The 16,585-nt window shown below is 33.5% G+C and overlaps 1 protein-coding gene across 1 annotated transcript in view; it reads right to left on the bottom strand.

Annotated features, from left to right (window-relative positions):
* Nucleotides 1-12,281: 12,281 nt before the first annotated feature.
* Nucleotides 12,282-16,585, bottom strand: part of LOC139493306 (adhesion G protein-coupled receptor L3-like) — a 34,109-nt gene continuing 29,805 nt past the window's right edge. The window contains exons 24-25 of the mRNA XM_071281580.1: nucleotides 15,235-15,322; nucleotides 12,282-12,446 (exon numbers count right to left, since the gene is read on the bottom strand). Coding sequence (XP_071137681.1) covers nucleotides 15,246-15,322 — 77 coding nt within the window. The 3' untranslated portion in view covers nucleotides 12,282-12,446; nucleotides 15,235-15,245. The remainder of the gene's footprint in view (nucleotides 12,447-15,234; nucleotides 15,323-16,585) is intronic.

Below are 16,585 nucleotides of genomic sequence, written 5' to 3' on the forward strand. Positions count from 1 at the left end.
TGCACATTCTATGAAAGATCTAGACCTTGTTTTCTGGTATTTCCAAATCGAAAATGAAGGAAGACACCCTATCTACCTTAATAGCAGCTTTATCGGCCGGGACAAAAACAAATTCCTTGGCTAGTTCTTTTAGTTTATGTTTGATACGAGAAATATGTTTATTTGGGTTGTTGTTAAGTGTTAAATGTTCTTTAAAATGTTGAAAATGTATATCAACTATGTTCATCACTGAATTAAAAAAAAGGTCCAAAGATTTTTTGTCAACTTTTTCCCGTTTTATCCAGTTCAAATAGTAAGTATGGAGTGAGTCGTGGATGATATCACGACACTCATTCCAATAATAATTGACGGGGACGATATTTAGGTCCTTTACTGAAAAATGATTTTCACTCTCGGTCTAGAACGATGTTCAGATCTCTTGTGATAACATGGGAAATAGGTCCATATATATATTTAGAATTACTGCAATTACATGAAGTAGGTGTATTTACACTGATATTAAAATCTTAATACAATTGGCTATAAATAAACACATATGTCCAGGTAAATTTCTTGTTAATATAACAAATAAGAGGGAGCTCAGTATTATCAAAATATCCAGGAATTTGTTCTTAAACAGAATGGTCGTTAAAAATACCAGCAATATTTACAAAATCAAAACCTTTACTGACATACTTTATTTTAATAAACTTCAGGTCGATCAAGTTTGGAAAACTTTTAAGAATAACAATATGCCATTATAATTTGAACGATTTATACTTACGACTGCTAATTTCTTGAAGGTATTATTGAAGGTAACCTATAGTTGTTAATGTCTGTGTCATTTTTGGTCTCTTGTGGACAATTGTCTCATTGGCAATCATATCACGTCTTCTTTTTTTATATATGAAATAGTGTTACAATCCTCTAAAATTTTATTTAACTTATTAACCGGTAATGAACAGAGCTTTGCTAACAGATAACATCTACCGTTGTTTTTTTTTAATAGAAATAAGGTCCGAAATATTGGTGATTGGTCCGATTGCGATTTTTTCTACGACCATGAGAACGGTTTTAAGAACAGTTTTAGAAACTATATCCAAAATGTTAACAGAATCGGTTCTAGATATATTACCAATTCCCATGATATTATCATTAAGACCGAGAGGGTAGACTGTAATTCCTGAATCCAATTTATTTCAATTAGTTTTCGTGATCGTACAAACTTTGAATGAGATTCACCAGGCTGCTTATTTACTACTTCTAAAGGTTGAACTGTTATATTAATAAGATCATTGTGCTTCTTAAGGTGTTGATACATGATACTTTTGAATTCATTGAGTCTTTAAAAACGATACAGGTGTTCTTGTGAGCGTTAAGATAAATATCGTCAAGTTTCAACTACGTACTGAATACCGCATCCCGGTTTGTTTCCAGTGAGTAAATACATAATACTGTGTGTTTTTCAAGTTATAGCAGTTTCAAAATTCAACGCATATGGACGACTATTAAACGTGGACCTTACCGTATTGTTAGTGGAAAGACGGGGACATGCAAGTCATGCTTTGGATGGAGAGTTGTCTCATTGGCACTCACACCACATCTGCTTATATCTATTTGGCATGACACTAATCGATAGAAGGGTAACCACAATTTTGTTTTGTTAAAAATGTTAACGATGGTAGTATATTTAGATTTTGAAGATTGAGACGTGTGGATACCCTTTGAAGGAGTTTAGTATTCAATATTTCCATTTCTAAGCTTCATATTTGTTTTTTGTTTGTGGATTATATTAGAACGGAACAAAGACAGGTGTCCAGAACATGAACCAGCATACAATACATTTAATTATGTAAACATAATAAATCTGTTCGGATAAAGATGTCGAACGCTATACGTATTAATTACCCGAAAAATAAAACAAAAGATAGGATATATCAGGGTAGCAACTGACGTCTTACTAAAAAGTAGAATGGGGCTGAACATTGAAATACTACTTTTTGATAAATATTCCTAAAGTAATGAACTAGAGAAGTTCTCGCTCGGACACACACTCCATAATCTAGAATATAATGAGCATAAATCTGAAGCACGGGGAGGCACTCTACTGTCTCCACACGGCACTAAAGACAAATTCTGTAAAAAATAAAATTGAGAATGGAAATAGGAAATGTGTCAAAGAGACAACAAACCGACCATAAAACAAACAACTGCAGGTTACATATAGGTCTTCAATGCAGCGAGAAAATTCAGCACCCGGAGGCGTCCTTCGGCTGGCCCCTAAACAAGTATATATACTAGTTCAATGATTATGAACATACTAAACTCCAAATTATACACAAGAAACTAAAATGAAAAATAATACAAGACTAACAAAGGCCAGAGGCTTTTGACTTGGGACAGGCGCAAACAAGTGGCGGGGTTACACATGTTTATGAGGTCCCCCCTTCCCCCTATAAGTTTAGCCAATGTAGAAAAGTAAACGCAAAACAATACTCACATTAAAATTCAGTTCAAGAAAGGTCCGAGTCTGATGTCAGAAGAAGCTACTTACATAAAACTACTCAGAGCCAAATTGATACTAGATAGGTTGTGCATTCCCCATCACGAATTCGCTTCTTGATACGATATCTCTGTGTCATGGCTCAGTAGTGACATGTTTGTTTAAGCTTCGTACGGTATTTGGGAGAAAACTGTATTGTATTTTAAGCTTTTTAAAACGTAAAACGTAGAATTTTACTGAGCTAGGTTAACGGATATTTGCGATAGTAAAATCAAGTTATCTCGATTCTAATGCCACATACTAAAATAAATTCAATTTTATATTATAAAAAATTTGGCTAAAAAATGTAAAAAAATGAAAAGTCCGCGAAACTGTTGCATCGTCATTAGCATCTAACTATTGACGACATGTGTATAATCCGGATGTCAAACATCAACACTAGACGTATTTATACTTTTTGTACGCTTCAGAATGGTTTCAATATTAACACAAAGAAGATTTTGATACTAAAAAGGTTACTTGTTTGCTTATTATTTGAGAAATTACATACCCAAAAAAATATCAGAATTCAAAATGGTGGCTTTCTTAGTTACGGACCAGTAGAACGTGGAATCTAACCCTTGAAAATATTTGTCAACATCCAATGAAAATTATCGTTACAAACGAATTGCATTAGAATTGATATTTGTACGTTATCAGGTTTATATTTTCTAAAGGTATAAGAATGTCATTTTAAAAAAAGATTTCTTTCTCATGGATATCGGAGAAAAATAGCCAGGGTTTTGTCAATCATGGTTTTTCAATACGATATTGAATGGCTCACCATCAACGAGACAACTTAACCATTAGATCTAGGAAGTTGTTTGAAACAAAAAAGATTACTAATATTGGATTGGTACGGCATAATTTTAGACATTCATCACATTAACTTTCATCCGTATCAATACAACTTTTATTCATCTCAGAATCACATTTTTTCAAGACAAAAACAATCGATAGAGCTCTACAAACACTTCAGTCAGTTTGTGAGACAGTAACAAGTAATTTATCAAAAAGTCTTTATTTTTGTCACACGTCGGCTGAAATTTGTGTATTTATTATAGGTTAATATTTAAATATTTCCTTGGCAAATTAGCTAGACCGCTTAGAAGTAAGTATCACTGTCCTAATAGAGATATAATATTAACTGTCAAGAGAACATTATTGGTTCGGACTCAGAGAACGAACAAGAAGATGTGTACATTAAAAAATTTAGGAAAAATATTCTATTTTGATATTATCAACAAGCATGAATCAGTTTCCATTATGCAAATGTAATTTGATTTTAGAACACTTGGTTTAAAGATTCAAAATGGTAACATTTCTTCATTTTAGAAAATGCTTCTATATATTTAGAAAATTCTGTTATGTATTTTAAAAATAATCATTTTTACTTTAACAAATGTCCATATGTACTTTAAAATATGTTTAACACAGTAGTGCTTTTTTCTAAATTAAGGTACAGTCTTACATTTTTGGTCAACAGCAGTATTGTCTATTTTGGTTGATGTTTGAGTAGGGTAAAATAAATATTATAAAAAACAGACATCTTCTAATGTTAACGTTTTCCTTTTGTTTACGACAAAACGCTTCAGAAGGGTTAACTGTAATATTTTCATCAATGGCATGTATGGTTTTATCGAAAACCAATTTAAAAAGGGTTTCGTAGTAGTTTATGCATTCGGAATTTATAGCTCTTTTTATTTTAAACATAATTTATTTAAAAAAATCATGTACATGACATACACATATAAATCCAGTGATACAATAATACTAAGGGATTCGGAAACGAGGTTTCCCTTATATTAATCTGTCTCCCTGTAAAAAAAAAAAGATAAAGGGAAATAACTGCAAATAACAAAGTTGATTTTTTTCGTCAAATCTTTCCTATATATATATATAGATATGTACCGGCGGCGAAGTGTGTTTTCAGGACTTTGTCAAGACTGTCTCACTCAATTACGATCCTTATCATGCACGAAGAACGCTATAAGCCAAATCGCTTCAAATCTACCAAAAATTGTTGCACTTGTTTAAACACGAGTAGATTTTCCTCTTGATTGAGGTTATTGCAGCCAAATAGGAGTGTTTCTATATTGTATGGGAACGGCATTTTTTCTATCGTACGTTTACGGACAAGGAAGTAATTATTATGCTCGAGAAGAATATGCTTACTGCTCTCAATTCTACCACAGGTACAGTTTTTACTTTCTACAAGATTTCTCTTAAATAAATGTTCGTTCAGATTACTACAATCCATCCGAAGTCTGGCATGAAGTATTTGTCCTTTCCTGTCTCCATAAAAATAATAATTTGGTATTTTACTTACATTTTGATTAAGGTAACACCAAGGTGTTTATGACTTTCTACTCCGTTTCGTCGAATCATCGATCAACTGTTCTTTTGTGGGTGTTAAATATTAATATTAGTTTACTTACCTTATTTTACTTTTTTAAGAATATCAACTATACACTTAACATCTAGGTCTTATTGATTTGAACAATGCCATTTATTTTTTTGTATTTTTACCGCACGTTATATACCTTAAGTATCCTTTAAAATGACAAGATTTGAAATCGATATTGTCATGTTTAACAAGGGATCAACAGAAAGTATAAAACAATTTTATAAGCAAACAATTTCTTACTAAACCTTCTGTATGATTACAGTCATAGTAAATTCAGTGCATTATTATACGTTACCTGTTTATTACCTTGAAATTGTTTTCTTCGTATTTTATGTATTGTTATAATCGTCAAATTATTTATTTACTAACAACATGGCCGGATACAGGATTTTTTAAACAGGATAGAATTCAAAAAAATATTAAAGAAATACCACAGGGGAGGCGAAAAATAATCTGTAAGTTTACGCTAGAAAATTCAAATAAATGAGAAAAACATACAATTAAAAAAATATGACGATTAAAGTACTATGCAATATCCGGGATCCGATTGTGTCATTTCTAATAAGCGTAGGTTAATAAGGCGGGTTACGATGACACTGCCAATGCATTACGGCTTGCTCTTTACAAGAGTTCATGCGATTTCCTTATATCTTTTTCCGTGTATCCTTGATTTGTAGTCTCTATAAAAATGTATGAGACGTGAACAGTGAAAAATTACTGTCGGAGTTTGTTCCTCTTCGTTTGTTAACCTTTTTAATGGATGGAATGAACCTGGTTTTATAGCGAGCCAAAACTCTTTCTAGTATCACAGACGCATCAAATTACATTATATTGCCAACGATGCTTGAACAACACAAACAGACATAATAGGTAAAATGTAAAAAAAAAACCAGCAGTCAACATTGTGTTATAATTATAATCACTTAACAACAAACAAATATATAACTTAGAAGCACAAAACATCACAGAAACAATAAATATTAGGAATAATTGAAGACAAGAATACGCAAATTTACCATAGTACAGTAACATAACTACGGGATGCCTAAATAAAGAGACACGTCATGTATGTAACGAAGACACATATAAAGCCAAATAGACAAATTTAAAGCACATAGCGAAAATGTTACACAACCTACAAACAAGTTTTACAACAGCAGATAGGAATTCAAGAATATCATAAACAATTATGGAAGGATTAACAAGTACCACACGTATCTTGGTAACAATAAAAGCAAACAAATATTTAACACAGAAGCACAAAAAGGGATATATCAAATTTATCAAACTCATTCATTGCTTTCTACTTTTGAATTTTATTTATGTATGTTAAACCCACCCATAAACGATTGAAAATTTTTCAGTACTGGGATCGAATGGCTAAACTTAAACGGCTCGAACGTAGAATCGGGCGTTGGACGTCAGAATGTAAACGTCACACAGGTAGAGATGTAAAATAATGTTTGTTCAAAATATGAAAATAATATTGTCTTTAGTTCTCTATGCATGACCTCAAAATGTAAATTAGAAGTTAACCTTTCCTTGTTGTCACTTGTCTATATGTTTATAGTGTATAGACCAGAATACAAAAAATATGATATAACAATAGCACAATACCGGGATGTTCAAACCAGAGATAGGGTATATAAAAATGTAATGGTAATTAAGTGTTTGTCATTATTGTTATTTATTCATTATAAATATTCTATTTTCTATCAAAAATAAGGCTCAAAGAACTTTTTATATTTCTATATTAACAATAACAACGTACACACATGTTGAAGTATGAATTAAAAAAGGTATATCCGGTAAACGCAGGCGTGTCGCCATTAAAATTGACAACATTGAAAATAAAAATAAAAGTAAAACTTTTAACCAATCAGAAGACAGTAAATACACCAAGTTTATTTATAATATAATGTTGCTAGAACATGCTTTCTACTTAATTCACATGCTGAACCTGATCAAGTAAACAGGGTAGGCAACTCTACATGTAGTGCACTGCATAATTAATTAGGTACATTGTACGCCCTTAGTTATTTGACTTTCATGCGTAACGCTTATAAAAATCAGCCAATCCTGCATCTCACTTAGACCAAAATGAGACTTACAGAATTATTAACATAATAGTTTTAGAAAAAATGTCTTTATTGTGATATATTAACTGACAAAGCAATATTACTGAGCTTAAGACATTGTCATTTTTGCTGTCACAGTCAATAACATTGTCCTGCGGACAGTCTATATATCAAGATATTGACCAGTTCTTCAATAACAATTATGCATATTTCATTCATGTGTTATGTTTTTAAAAATTCTCCCAAATGTGAATTGTTTGAAGCAAACTAGGTATAATTTGTATAATTTTTATAGGAAATAGTTAAGACCAATCATAGTGATAACTAGAAGTAACTGTCATTCATTTTAGTTAATTATGAAACAGACTTTAGTTTTTTCGAGGTAAGAAATATACATTAAAAAAAAAAAGATAACTCATTTTTTTACAATTTTATAAACTTACCTCCCTGTCATCACACATTGTGTCACACAACCCATAAGATATGATCCATCTTATGTGGATAATATACAGTTATACACTGAATGGCCACTGAAAAAAGTTTATAAAATCTTTCTGATAGAGATAGCTTCTTGTTACATATATTTTTTTAATATTTTGTAGAGATTCTTAAATTTAGGTGGACAGCCTATAAACTGCTTATACAAAAAGCCCTTTATAAACGTTTATGTATGGAACGCTAAGTCTGTCTTATTATGAGCGCTTTCAATATATGGTGTGCATTTACCTTTATGTGATGTGTACTGGTCATTATATGATGTACAAATACCTTTATAGGATGTGCATTTATCCTCATATGATATGGAAATATACATCTATATTACTAAATTAATAGAGTTGAAATTGGGTTCGCGTTTTCGTCTTTTACATAAAATCCACGAATATATTTTTTATACCACAAAGAGATAACGACCAGCATAATTTAGTATGTGATCATTTCAAGATATTTTTTTCGGGTATTTTGAGGCTAAAATCAGAAAAAGCCATTTCGGATCGACCGTCCTTCACGACGTTCGGCTCTGAAATTAACTTGCCGTCATCATTTCCGTCATTGCACGAATGCCCGGCAAAACTAAATTTTATTTCGTAGTAGATACGATAAATATTTACATTATACTGAACGACTTTGTGAAACACTTTCCCTTGAAGCTCTCGGCAATAGGTTTTTACACGCCTAGAGCTTTTCCTTCCGGGGAACCGCATTATTTCAAAATGAAAAGGGCGGGGGGATTACTTCAGTTTTCGATTTGAATGGGTACCGAAATGCGACTAGACTTTGAATTCATGTATAAATTTGACCCCCCTTTCATATATTAATGCATAAGATAAAAATGGGTACCGAAGTGCGGCTGGAATGTGACTCACCCTTATTCATATATTAATGCATATAATATTTAGCCCACTTATATACGGGGATGGTTCTTAGCACGGAAACACCAGAAATCAGATGCGGATCCAGTACTTAAAGTTAGGGGGCAAATAATATTGTTCTGTGGAGTGGAGCATAATGCAACATATATTTGGGTAAATTAGCAAGCATTTACGTGCCGTCATCATTTCCGTTTGTCTGCAAGTATTTTGGTCTGTTCAGCAAAATGTATACCCTAAAGGGTGGGGAATTAATTCAGTTTTCGGTTAAAACACTGGCACAGAAGTGCGGCTGGAAGTATTATGGTTTGCTCAGCAAATAAAATAACCTAAAGGTGTAACACCACTAATTCGGGCCCGTCCAGAAAGCACATACCAGAAAGAAGTACATATTTAACACAAAATAGTTCCTTTGCATGAGTGTTACTTTCAAAATATGTAGAGTATTTAGTTATTTTTGGTATAAAATGAAAGCTGAAGGACTGGTGATCATTATAGAACACTTTTGGACTTTTAATTTTGAATATTAAAAAAGCTGCACCAAATTTTAAAAAGAAGGTACATTTTGTCTGTTTGTCAGATTTGAAGTACCTGTTTTGGTACATACGAAGATCCGGGAACCAGTTCTTTCTTATATGCCATAAAATTATTTTGATTTTTTCAGTACAAGACACCATAAAGTGTTTCTTTGAAATGCAATGATTGCCACTTTTTTGTTAACTTTAAACAAAAGAGGTGTGCCTGCTTAAAACAGAGGAATTTAACATAGAAAGCAATGAGACCATGAACTAGTGCTGTACTTCCTAAAGGGTGGGGGGATTACTTCAGTTTTTGGTTAAAAGTGGGTACAGAAGTGCGGCTTCAATGTGAACCCCATTCAGATATCAATGCATTAAATTTTCAGCGAACTCATATATGGGGGGGGGGGGGGGGGGGGGTTGAGCTCTGAGCACAAAGACACCTGAAATCATACATGGTTGGTATAATTGAATAGAGGTAAAGGATGCTATAGATACAGTTACATCTAGAAATTGACAATGAGGGTCAGTTGAAAACAAAACTTTACGACAAAACAGATGATTTCAACATCCCAATTGTAAACTTTCCATTTCTATGTAGCAACACTCCAGCAGCTCCTGCCTAGGGAGTATATATATCCCAATTGAAACGATATTCCAGGGCTTGTGTTTCCTATCATGAAGTCCTTGATAGAGGATTGCTGCTCACAAGGAAGCTATTAAACCAAGAGTTCCAAATGTTGACGATGCAATCATTCCTTCGTAAATTTGACGGACGCCATCACGAGTTTGTTGAACGTTATGGAATAACCGTTTCACAGATGATATCGTATTTGTTTTGTATGTCGTAACTACAACACCCTTCCGTTTTCACGAATGCGACATACTGAATCAGTCTATTTACAGAATTTATTTAATATGTAATTACATAAGCAACACGACGGGTGCCACCTGTGGAGCAGCGGCTGCCTACCCCTCTGGAACACCTGAGATCACCGCCAGTTTTCGGTGGGGTTCTTGTTGCCTTGTCTTTAGTTGTCTATGTTGTGTATTCTGTACTATTATTTGTCTGTTTGTCGTTTTATTTTTAGCCATAGCTTTGTCAGTTTATTTTCAATCTAAGAATTTGACTATCCCTCTGGTATCTTTCGTCCCTCTTTTACAAGTACAAATATATGTGTTTTTTATGTATGTTAGACCTAGATTTACGTTGGGTCTCTAATCGACGTCCGTTCGAATTTTAAAATTGTTTGTACGTACATTGAACGACAAATTAATGTGACGTATAAAATTTTCTGACGTCAGACACTCAAATCAATAAATGTGTTCGTAGATAGTAGATGTTTTTGTGTTCTGTTAAATTGTTCCTTTTAAAATTGTTAAACGATGATGACAGATGTACCTATATTTTGACTATTATATTTATTGTGTCTGTTTATTTTATTATCTGTGCGAGGGTTAGCGCTATAGAACCAGGTTTAATCCACCACTTTCTACATTTGAAAATGCCTGTACCAAGTCAGGGATATGACAGTTTTTGTCCATTCGTTTTTTATGCGTTTTGTTATTTGATTTTGCCATGTGATTATGGACTTTCCCAATTGATCTTCCTCTAAGTTCAGTATTTTTGTGATTTTACTTTTTCCTCAACAAGACGTCCGAATCTGACGCCACGTTCTCAAATCAGTGTTCAACATTTAAACCCTCTAATCGACGTCGAATGTGACGTTATGACTTACAAAAACGACGACTGATGTATGAGGGTCTCCTCTCATTGCGATGTTTAAACATGCTATTAACTTATTTATTTCTAAATTGATCTGCATGTTTTTTGTGTGAAGTAGAGTAATAGAACAATAAAAAATAAAAAAACGTATAGCGAATTGTTGAAAAGTATTATGATTATGTCCTGTATTTTTCAATGCATGTTTGAATTTTAGGTTCAACCCACCCTTTAAAAAAGATATGATTACACTGCGTCAAGTCCATAAAATGGAAGTCGATTCCAATGATCCGCAACTTCAAACGATGTCAACCGCGAAATTAATGATTCATGGCGAAATAAGTTTATTGTTTAGATGCTAGTTAAACAAACAGTTTCTCTCAATCTCAATTGGTTTTGTATCTGATTAACTATTCGTTATTATTTTTAAATTTTTAGGGGGTCAGTCCTGAGATAAGATTCTGTTATCATGACGTCACTGCGAACAGCACCCGTAACAGCAGGACGTTTTAGGTTCATTGAGCATGTTGAGGAGTTGATATGAAACTGTATCCTTCATTACACTTGTACATCTATTGACATGCATATTTTATTTTCATTTTATGCCTTTTGCATATATGGTGTTATGTGTTTTCGCTTCAAACCAAACAAACGATTTATTGATATTTATGTCTATTATCGTACATTTAAACGTAAAAATATACTTTCATGAATAAAATATTATAAGTTTTAATTTTTATTACTGGCGACTACTATATTTTGGTCGTCCAACTGCTACGTAAGTTGCATAAAAAAATAGTATTCAAATATATGGCGACAGCAAACTGATACCAATTAAACCTTTGAATTAACATTGTCTCACCTCGACCAAAAAAAAATTGAATAGTTTCCCTTATGAAACAAGCAGAAGTCATTCGTTTTACAACGTCATAAAGCGATTGTATATACATTTTGACAACCCACTTTATCAAATATAGTATTAGGAAAATAGCAGTTTTGAGCTTTGTTGTGTTGATATAAAAGTTGTATATACTATATCTCCTTCGTTTCCATACAAAAGTCGGTCGTAAATATAAATAAGTTCAGGAAAAATGTCAAATGGAAAAAGTAATTTCTTTAATATTCATTTGATACATTAAATATAGGGTACTATCACATTTACATTTAGGGTAAACAAAATGTATCAATACAAATATGTTTACCCTCAGTTCGAATGAATGCATATATAATTGGTTTACAATACGATTTTATTTTGTGACAAACAAAATAATCATTTAACAAAAGAATTAATATGAAATCTTCAAAAGACATTCCATCTTTAAAGTGTAAAACATCTTGTAAATATACAAACAGTAAGTACTGATTATTTTGCATATACATGTGTCGTACATACAGTCATTACTTGTTACACATATGTCTGAAATCAAAATATACCAAGATATTTTGAAGATAGTATTTCTTTTTAACAAGCTCGGATGATGTTCCTCTCTCTGCTACTTTTTTTACTGATTAAATTAACAAATAGTATACAAGATAAATGTGAAGGAATAGCATTCAACACAAAACATCCACGAACAAATATATTAAGGCCCATTATTGACGACCATGAACTTATTAATTTCGGTGTATGTTTACCAATTATTCTATCAAAACATTCTGTAAAACAATAGTCTTTGTGATAGTTTAATATAGCTAACATACGACAGTCAGTAATTTCTTCATATTTCATCAAATTTTAGTTTTAGATTGATTGCATTAGACATGCACTAGTTTGACAATTTGTTTGGTGTACGCTACTATTCTTTTTCTCTCATTGAAAGAATTCTTGATGTCTGAAAATTAAAACATAATAAATGTACAGTTTAAACTGAAAAACTATTCTTTCCATCTATCAATTGTTTTATCTGTCAGTTTTGTTAGTTTAAGTTGTAAATGGAATATGACAAGTTCATTAACGTTGGTATACATGAAAACTTATTCATCTTGAGTAAAAGTAATCTTTGATATACCATTATACTAAGTTTAAATTATACATTTTCATATTTCATCGTATTCGATTACCCTACACGACATAAGCTATTTCATGTAGGACTTTTGTTTTCATATTAAATTTAGATTTTTAATTTTGTTCCTCAAATAGTTCCAGAAACAAACTTCAATTCAATAATACGTTAGCTGAAGCAATAAGGTCCAATTCACTGGCGATCACCATCAGCTTTTTAAAGATGTTTGTGTTGTTCATTTTAAGAAGTTTGATGTAGATTTGATTTATTCGTCGTTTTTCGTTCTACTATGTATGTATCGGCCTGTTATAAAAGAGGGACAAACGATACCAGAGGTACAATCAAACTCATAAATCGAAAATAAACTGACAACGCCATGTCTAAAAATGAAAAGGACAAACAGACAAACAATAGTACACATGACACAAGAAAGAAAACTAAAGAATAAACAACACGAACCCCACCAAAAACTAAGGGTGATCTCAGGTGCTCCGGAAGAGTAAGCAGACATAATTTTTTTACATAAATAAGGCCGTTAGTTTTCTCGTTTGAATTGTTTTATATTGTCTTATTGGGGCCTTTTATAGCTGACTATGCGGTATGGGCCTTGCTCATTGTTGAAGGCCGTACGGTGACCTATAGTTGTTAATGTCTGTATCATTTTGGTCTTTTGTGGATGGTTGTCTCATTGGCATTAATACCACATCTTCTTTTTTATAGATCCTGCTCCACATGTGGCACCCGTCGTGTTGCTTATGAGATAACAAATCCGGTAAATAGTCTAATTCGGTAGGTCACATTCATGAAAGGGAAGGGGATTGTAGTTACGACGTAAGGAACATATCCGATATCATTTGTGAAACGGTTATATATAAGAGTCAGCCAACTCGTGATGGCGTCTCTAAAATTTACGAAGAGATGATTTCAACTTCACCATTTGAAACTCTTGATTAAATAGCAACAACCCTCTCTCAAGAAAATCATGATAGGAAGTGCAAGCATGGGAATATCGTAGCAATTGGGAGATATATACACTGTATGCAGGTGCTGCTGGAATGTTGCTACTTAGAAATGGAAAGTTCACAATTTGAAAGCTGAAATCATCTCTTTTGTCGTAAAGTTTTGTTTTCAATCGACCCTCATTGTCAATTTCTAGATGTGAGTCAAGATATGAGGCCGACTTAACTGTATCTGGTGTATCCTTTATCTCTAGTTCAATGGGATAGATGCGTTTGACATAGTCACCAAATTGTGAATTATTTAGTGAAAGAACATCATCTATATAGTGGAAAAGAGAGTTAAAGGATATTGCTAACTTCTTATCTTTCTTCATAAGAAGCTCATGTATGAAGTCATCCTCATAATAGTACAGAAACATGCCGGCAAGAAGAGGGGCACAATTCGTTCCCATTGGAATACCGATAGTCTGTTGAAAAACATTTCCTCCGAACGTAACAAATATGTTGTCAATCAAGAAATCAAGCATCTTGATCAAGTCAGTTTAAGAGAATGTTTTGTTTGAATCAGAGTGATCCTTTACAAAGGAGGATTTATCCCTTCCTAAGACAGGATACTTGTATCTTTGTTGGCCATTCTTTTTGATGAAACAAAGCCAAATACCAACTCTTTCAATTTATCTTTTAGTTTGGAATGTGGAATACTTGTATAAAGTGTAGAAAAGTCAAATGTTTTAATACTATTACAAGATGAAAGAGAGTTAGATTGTATGTACTCTAAAAGATCTTTGGAATTTTTAAGTATCCACATCAGAGTCTCGCCACCTCTAGAAAAGGCAGTTTCACAATAACTTTGAAGCCCGTCTTTGATTGCTGATAAAATAGATGTTAATAATTGAGAAAGATGTTTCGTGGAGCACTTGGAAGACCCAGCAATATACCGTTGTTTGTAAGGAGACTTATGCAGTTTAGGTATCCAATACAGTGATTGAAGATCCAGTTCATCATCTTTGGTTGAAATTCCAAAGGAACATAGAACAGACCTATGATTATCCAGGATTTCCTCTTTGGTAAGTGTCGTGAGGGTATATGTTCGGTTTCAAAGTGAATTGTCAATACCTAATTTGTTTATCAAGCAGTTACTGTAATGAGTTTTACATACAAAAACGATGTTGTTTGGGGTTTTATCTTAGGGGACAACAACATATTTGTCATGAAGTTAAGATGATAAGTGTTATGCAATATAAGGGTCTTTAAAGATTGTCGTAGCATGGGCATTGATAGACTCATTCAGTTTCTTAATTCTGATTTGTATCAACGACCTCACTACCTTAATCCACTCGGAAAGAGTGTCTACGTCTTCCTTCTCACGCTTAGCCCATTGCCTGGCATAACCCTCGACTGAATCCATCAACATTTTAAAGTTGTATATCCAATTGATGGTTTTCAGTCCACAATATCTTGGACCTTTCGATAACACATTTCGTCGGGATGTGTTATTAACAATGTTGTTATAAAGCTTTGAGTCTTATTTCTTCCCAAATTTTCACCCGTATACATTTTGATATTCTCTGGAGTTTCTAAGTGTATTTTATAGTTTCCAATTCTCACAAGTTAACGTTACAAAAGAATTTCCTATACCTTATTTCTTTCATACTTACATATTTTACATTCAAATAAAAGTCCGCATCCTCAGATGGGCCCTCATTGGTTTGTCGTATGGATATTCATCTGAACTCATTTGGTTACCTTGTTAAAAAAAAATTAAAGAATGCTCTTTTCTATCTTACACACTCATCATTTATTTTTCAATAAATGAAAGAGAATTCTTTAAATGTTTTAGATTTTTCTACCGGAAGCAGGCTAATCTATGTCCTGTGAATCATTTTTATGTTTGAAAGCTTTAGTGGATTTGGATAAATAAACTTCATCAAGAGGTATTCCATTAATAAGGGTGAGATGGTCTACCTGTACTAAAGAATTATGCATTTAATGATGTATACGGATCAGATGTGATGCTTTTAGTAATACTCGATTATATTAATCCTTTTCAACGTATATCAAATTTAGTAATCATAACAATGTAACTATTAAAGATGAATTTCAGACAATCTGCAGTATCTGATTACAATGTAATTAGTTGAAGATCAACGTCAGGACCTCCGCGGTACCCGATTCCAGTATAACTAGTTGAAGATGAACTTCAGGACCGCCGCAGTATCCGATTCCAGTATAACTAGTGGAAGATGAACTTCAGGACCCCGCAGTACCCGATTCCAGTATAACTAGTGAAAGATGAACTTCAGGACCCCCGCAGTATCCGATTCCAGTATAACTAGTGGAAGATGAACTTCAGGACCCCACAGTACCCGATTCCAGTATAACAAGTGAAAGATGAACTTCAGGACCCCCGCTATACCCGATTCCACTATATAACTAGTTGAAGATGAACTTGCAGACCCCCGCAGTACCTGATTCCAGTATAACTAGTTGGAGATGAACTTCAGGACCCCTGCAGTATCCGATTCCAGTATAACTAGTGAAAGATGAACTTCAGGACCCCGCAAAACCCGATTCCAGTATAACTGGTTGTAGATGAATTTCCGGACCCCCGCAGTACCTGTACCAGTATAACTATTTGAAGAAGAACTTCAGGACCCCTGCAGTATCCGATTCCAGTATAACTAGTGGAAGATGAACTTCAGGACCCCCGCAGTACCCGATTCCAGTATAACTAGTGAAAGACGAACTTCCGGACCCCCGCAGTACCCAATTCCAGTATCACTAGTGAAAGATGAACTTCAGGACCCCCGCAGTACCCGATTCCAGTATAACTAGTGAAAGACGAACTTCCGGACCCCCGCAGTACCCGATTCCAGTATCACTAGTGAAAGATGAACTTCAGGACCCCCGCAATACCCGATTCCAGTATAACTAGCTGAAGATGAACTTCCGGACCCCCGCAGTACCCGATTCCAGTATACCTAGTTGAAAATGAACTTCAGGACCCCC

This window comes from Mytilus edulis, chromosome 10 (genome assembly GCF_963676685.1).
Source record: "Mytilus edulis chromosome 10, xbMytEdul2.2, whole genome shotgun sequence".
In the NCBI taxonomy this organism is placed as follows: domain Eukaryota; kingdom Metazoa; phylum Mollusca; class Bivalvia; order Mytilida; family Mytilidae; genus Mytilus; species Mytilus edulis.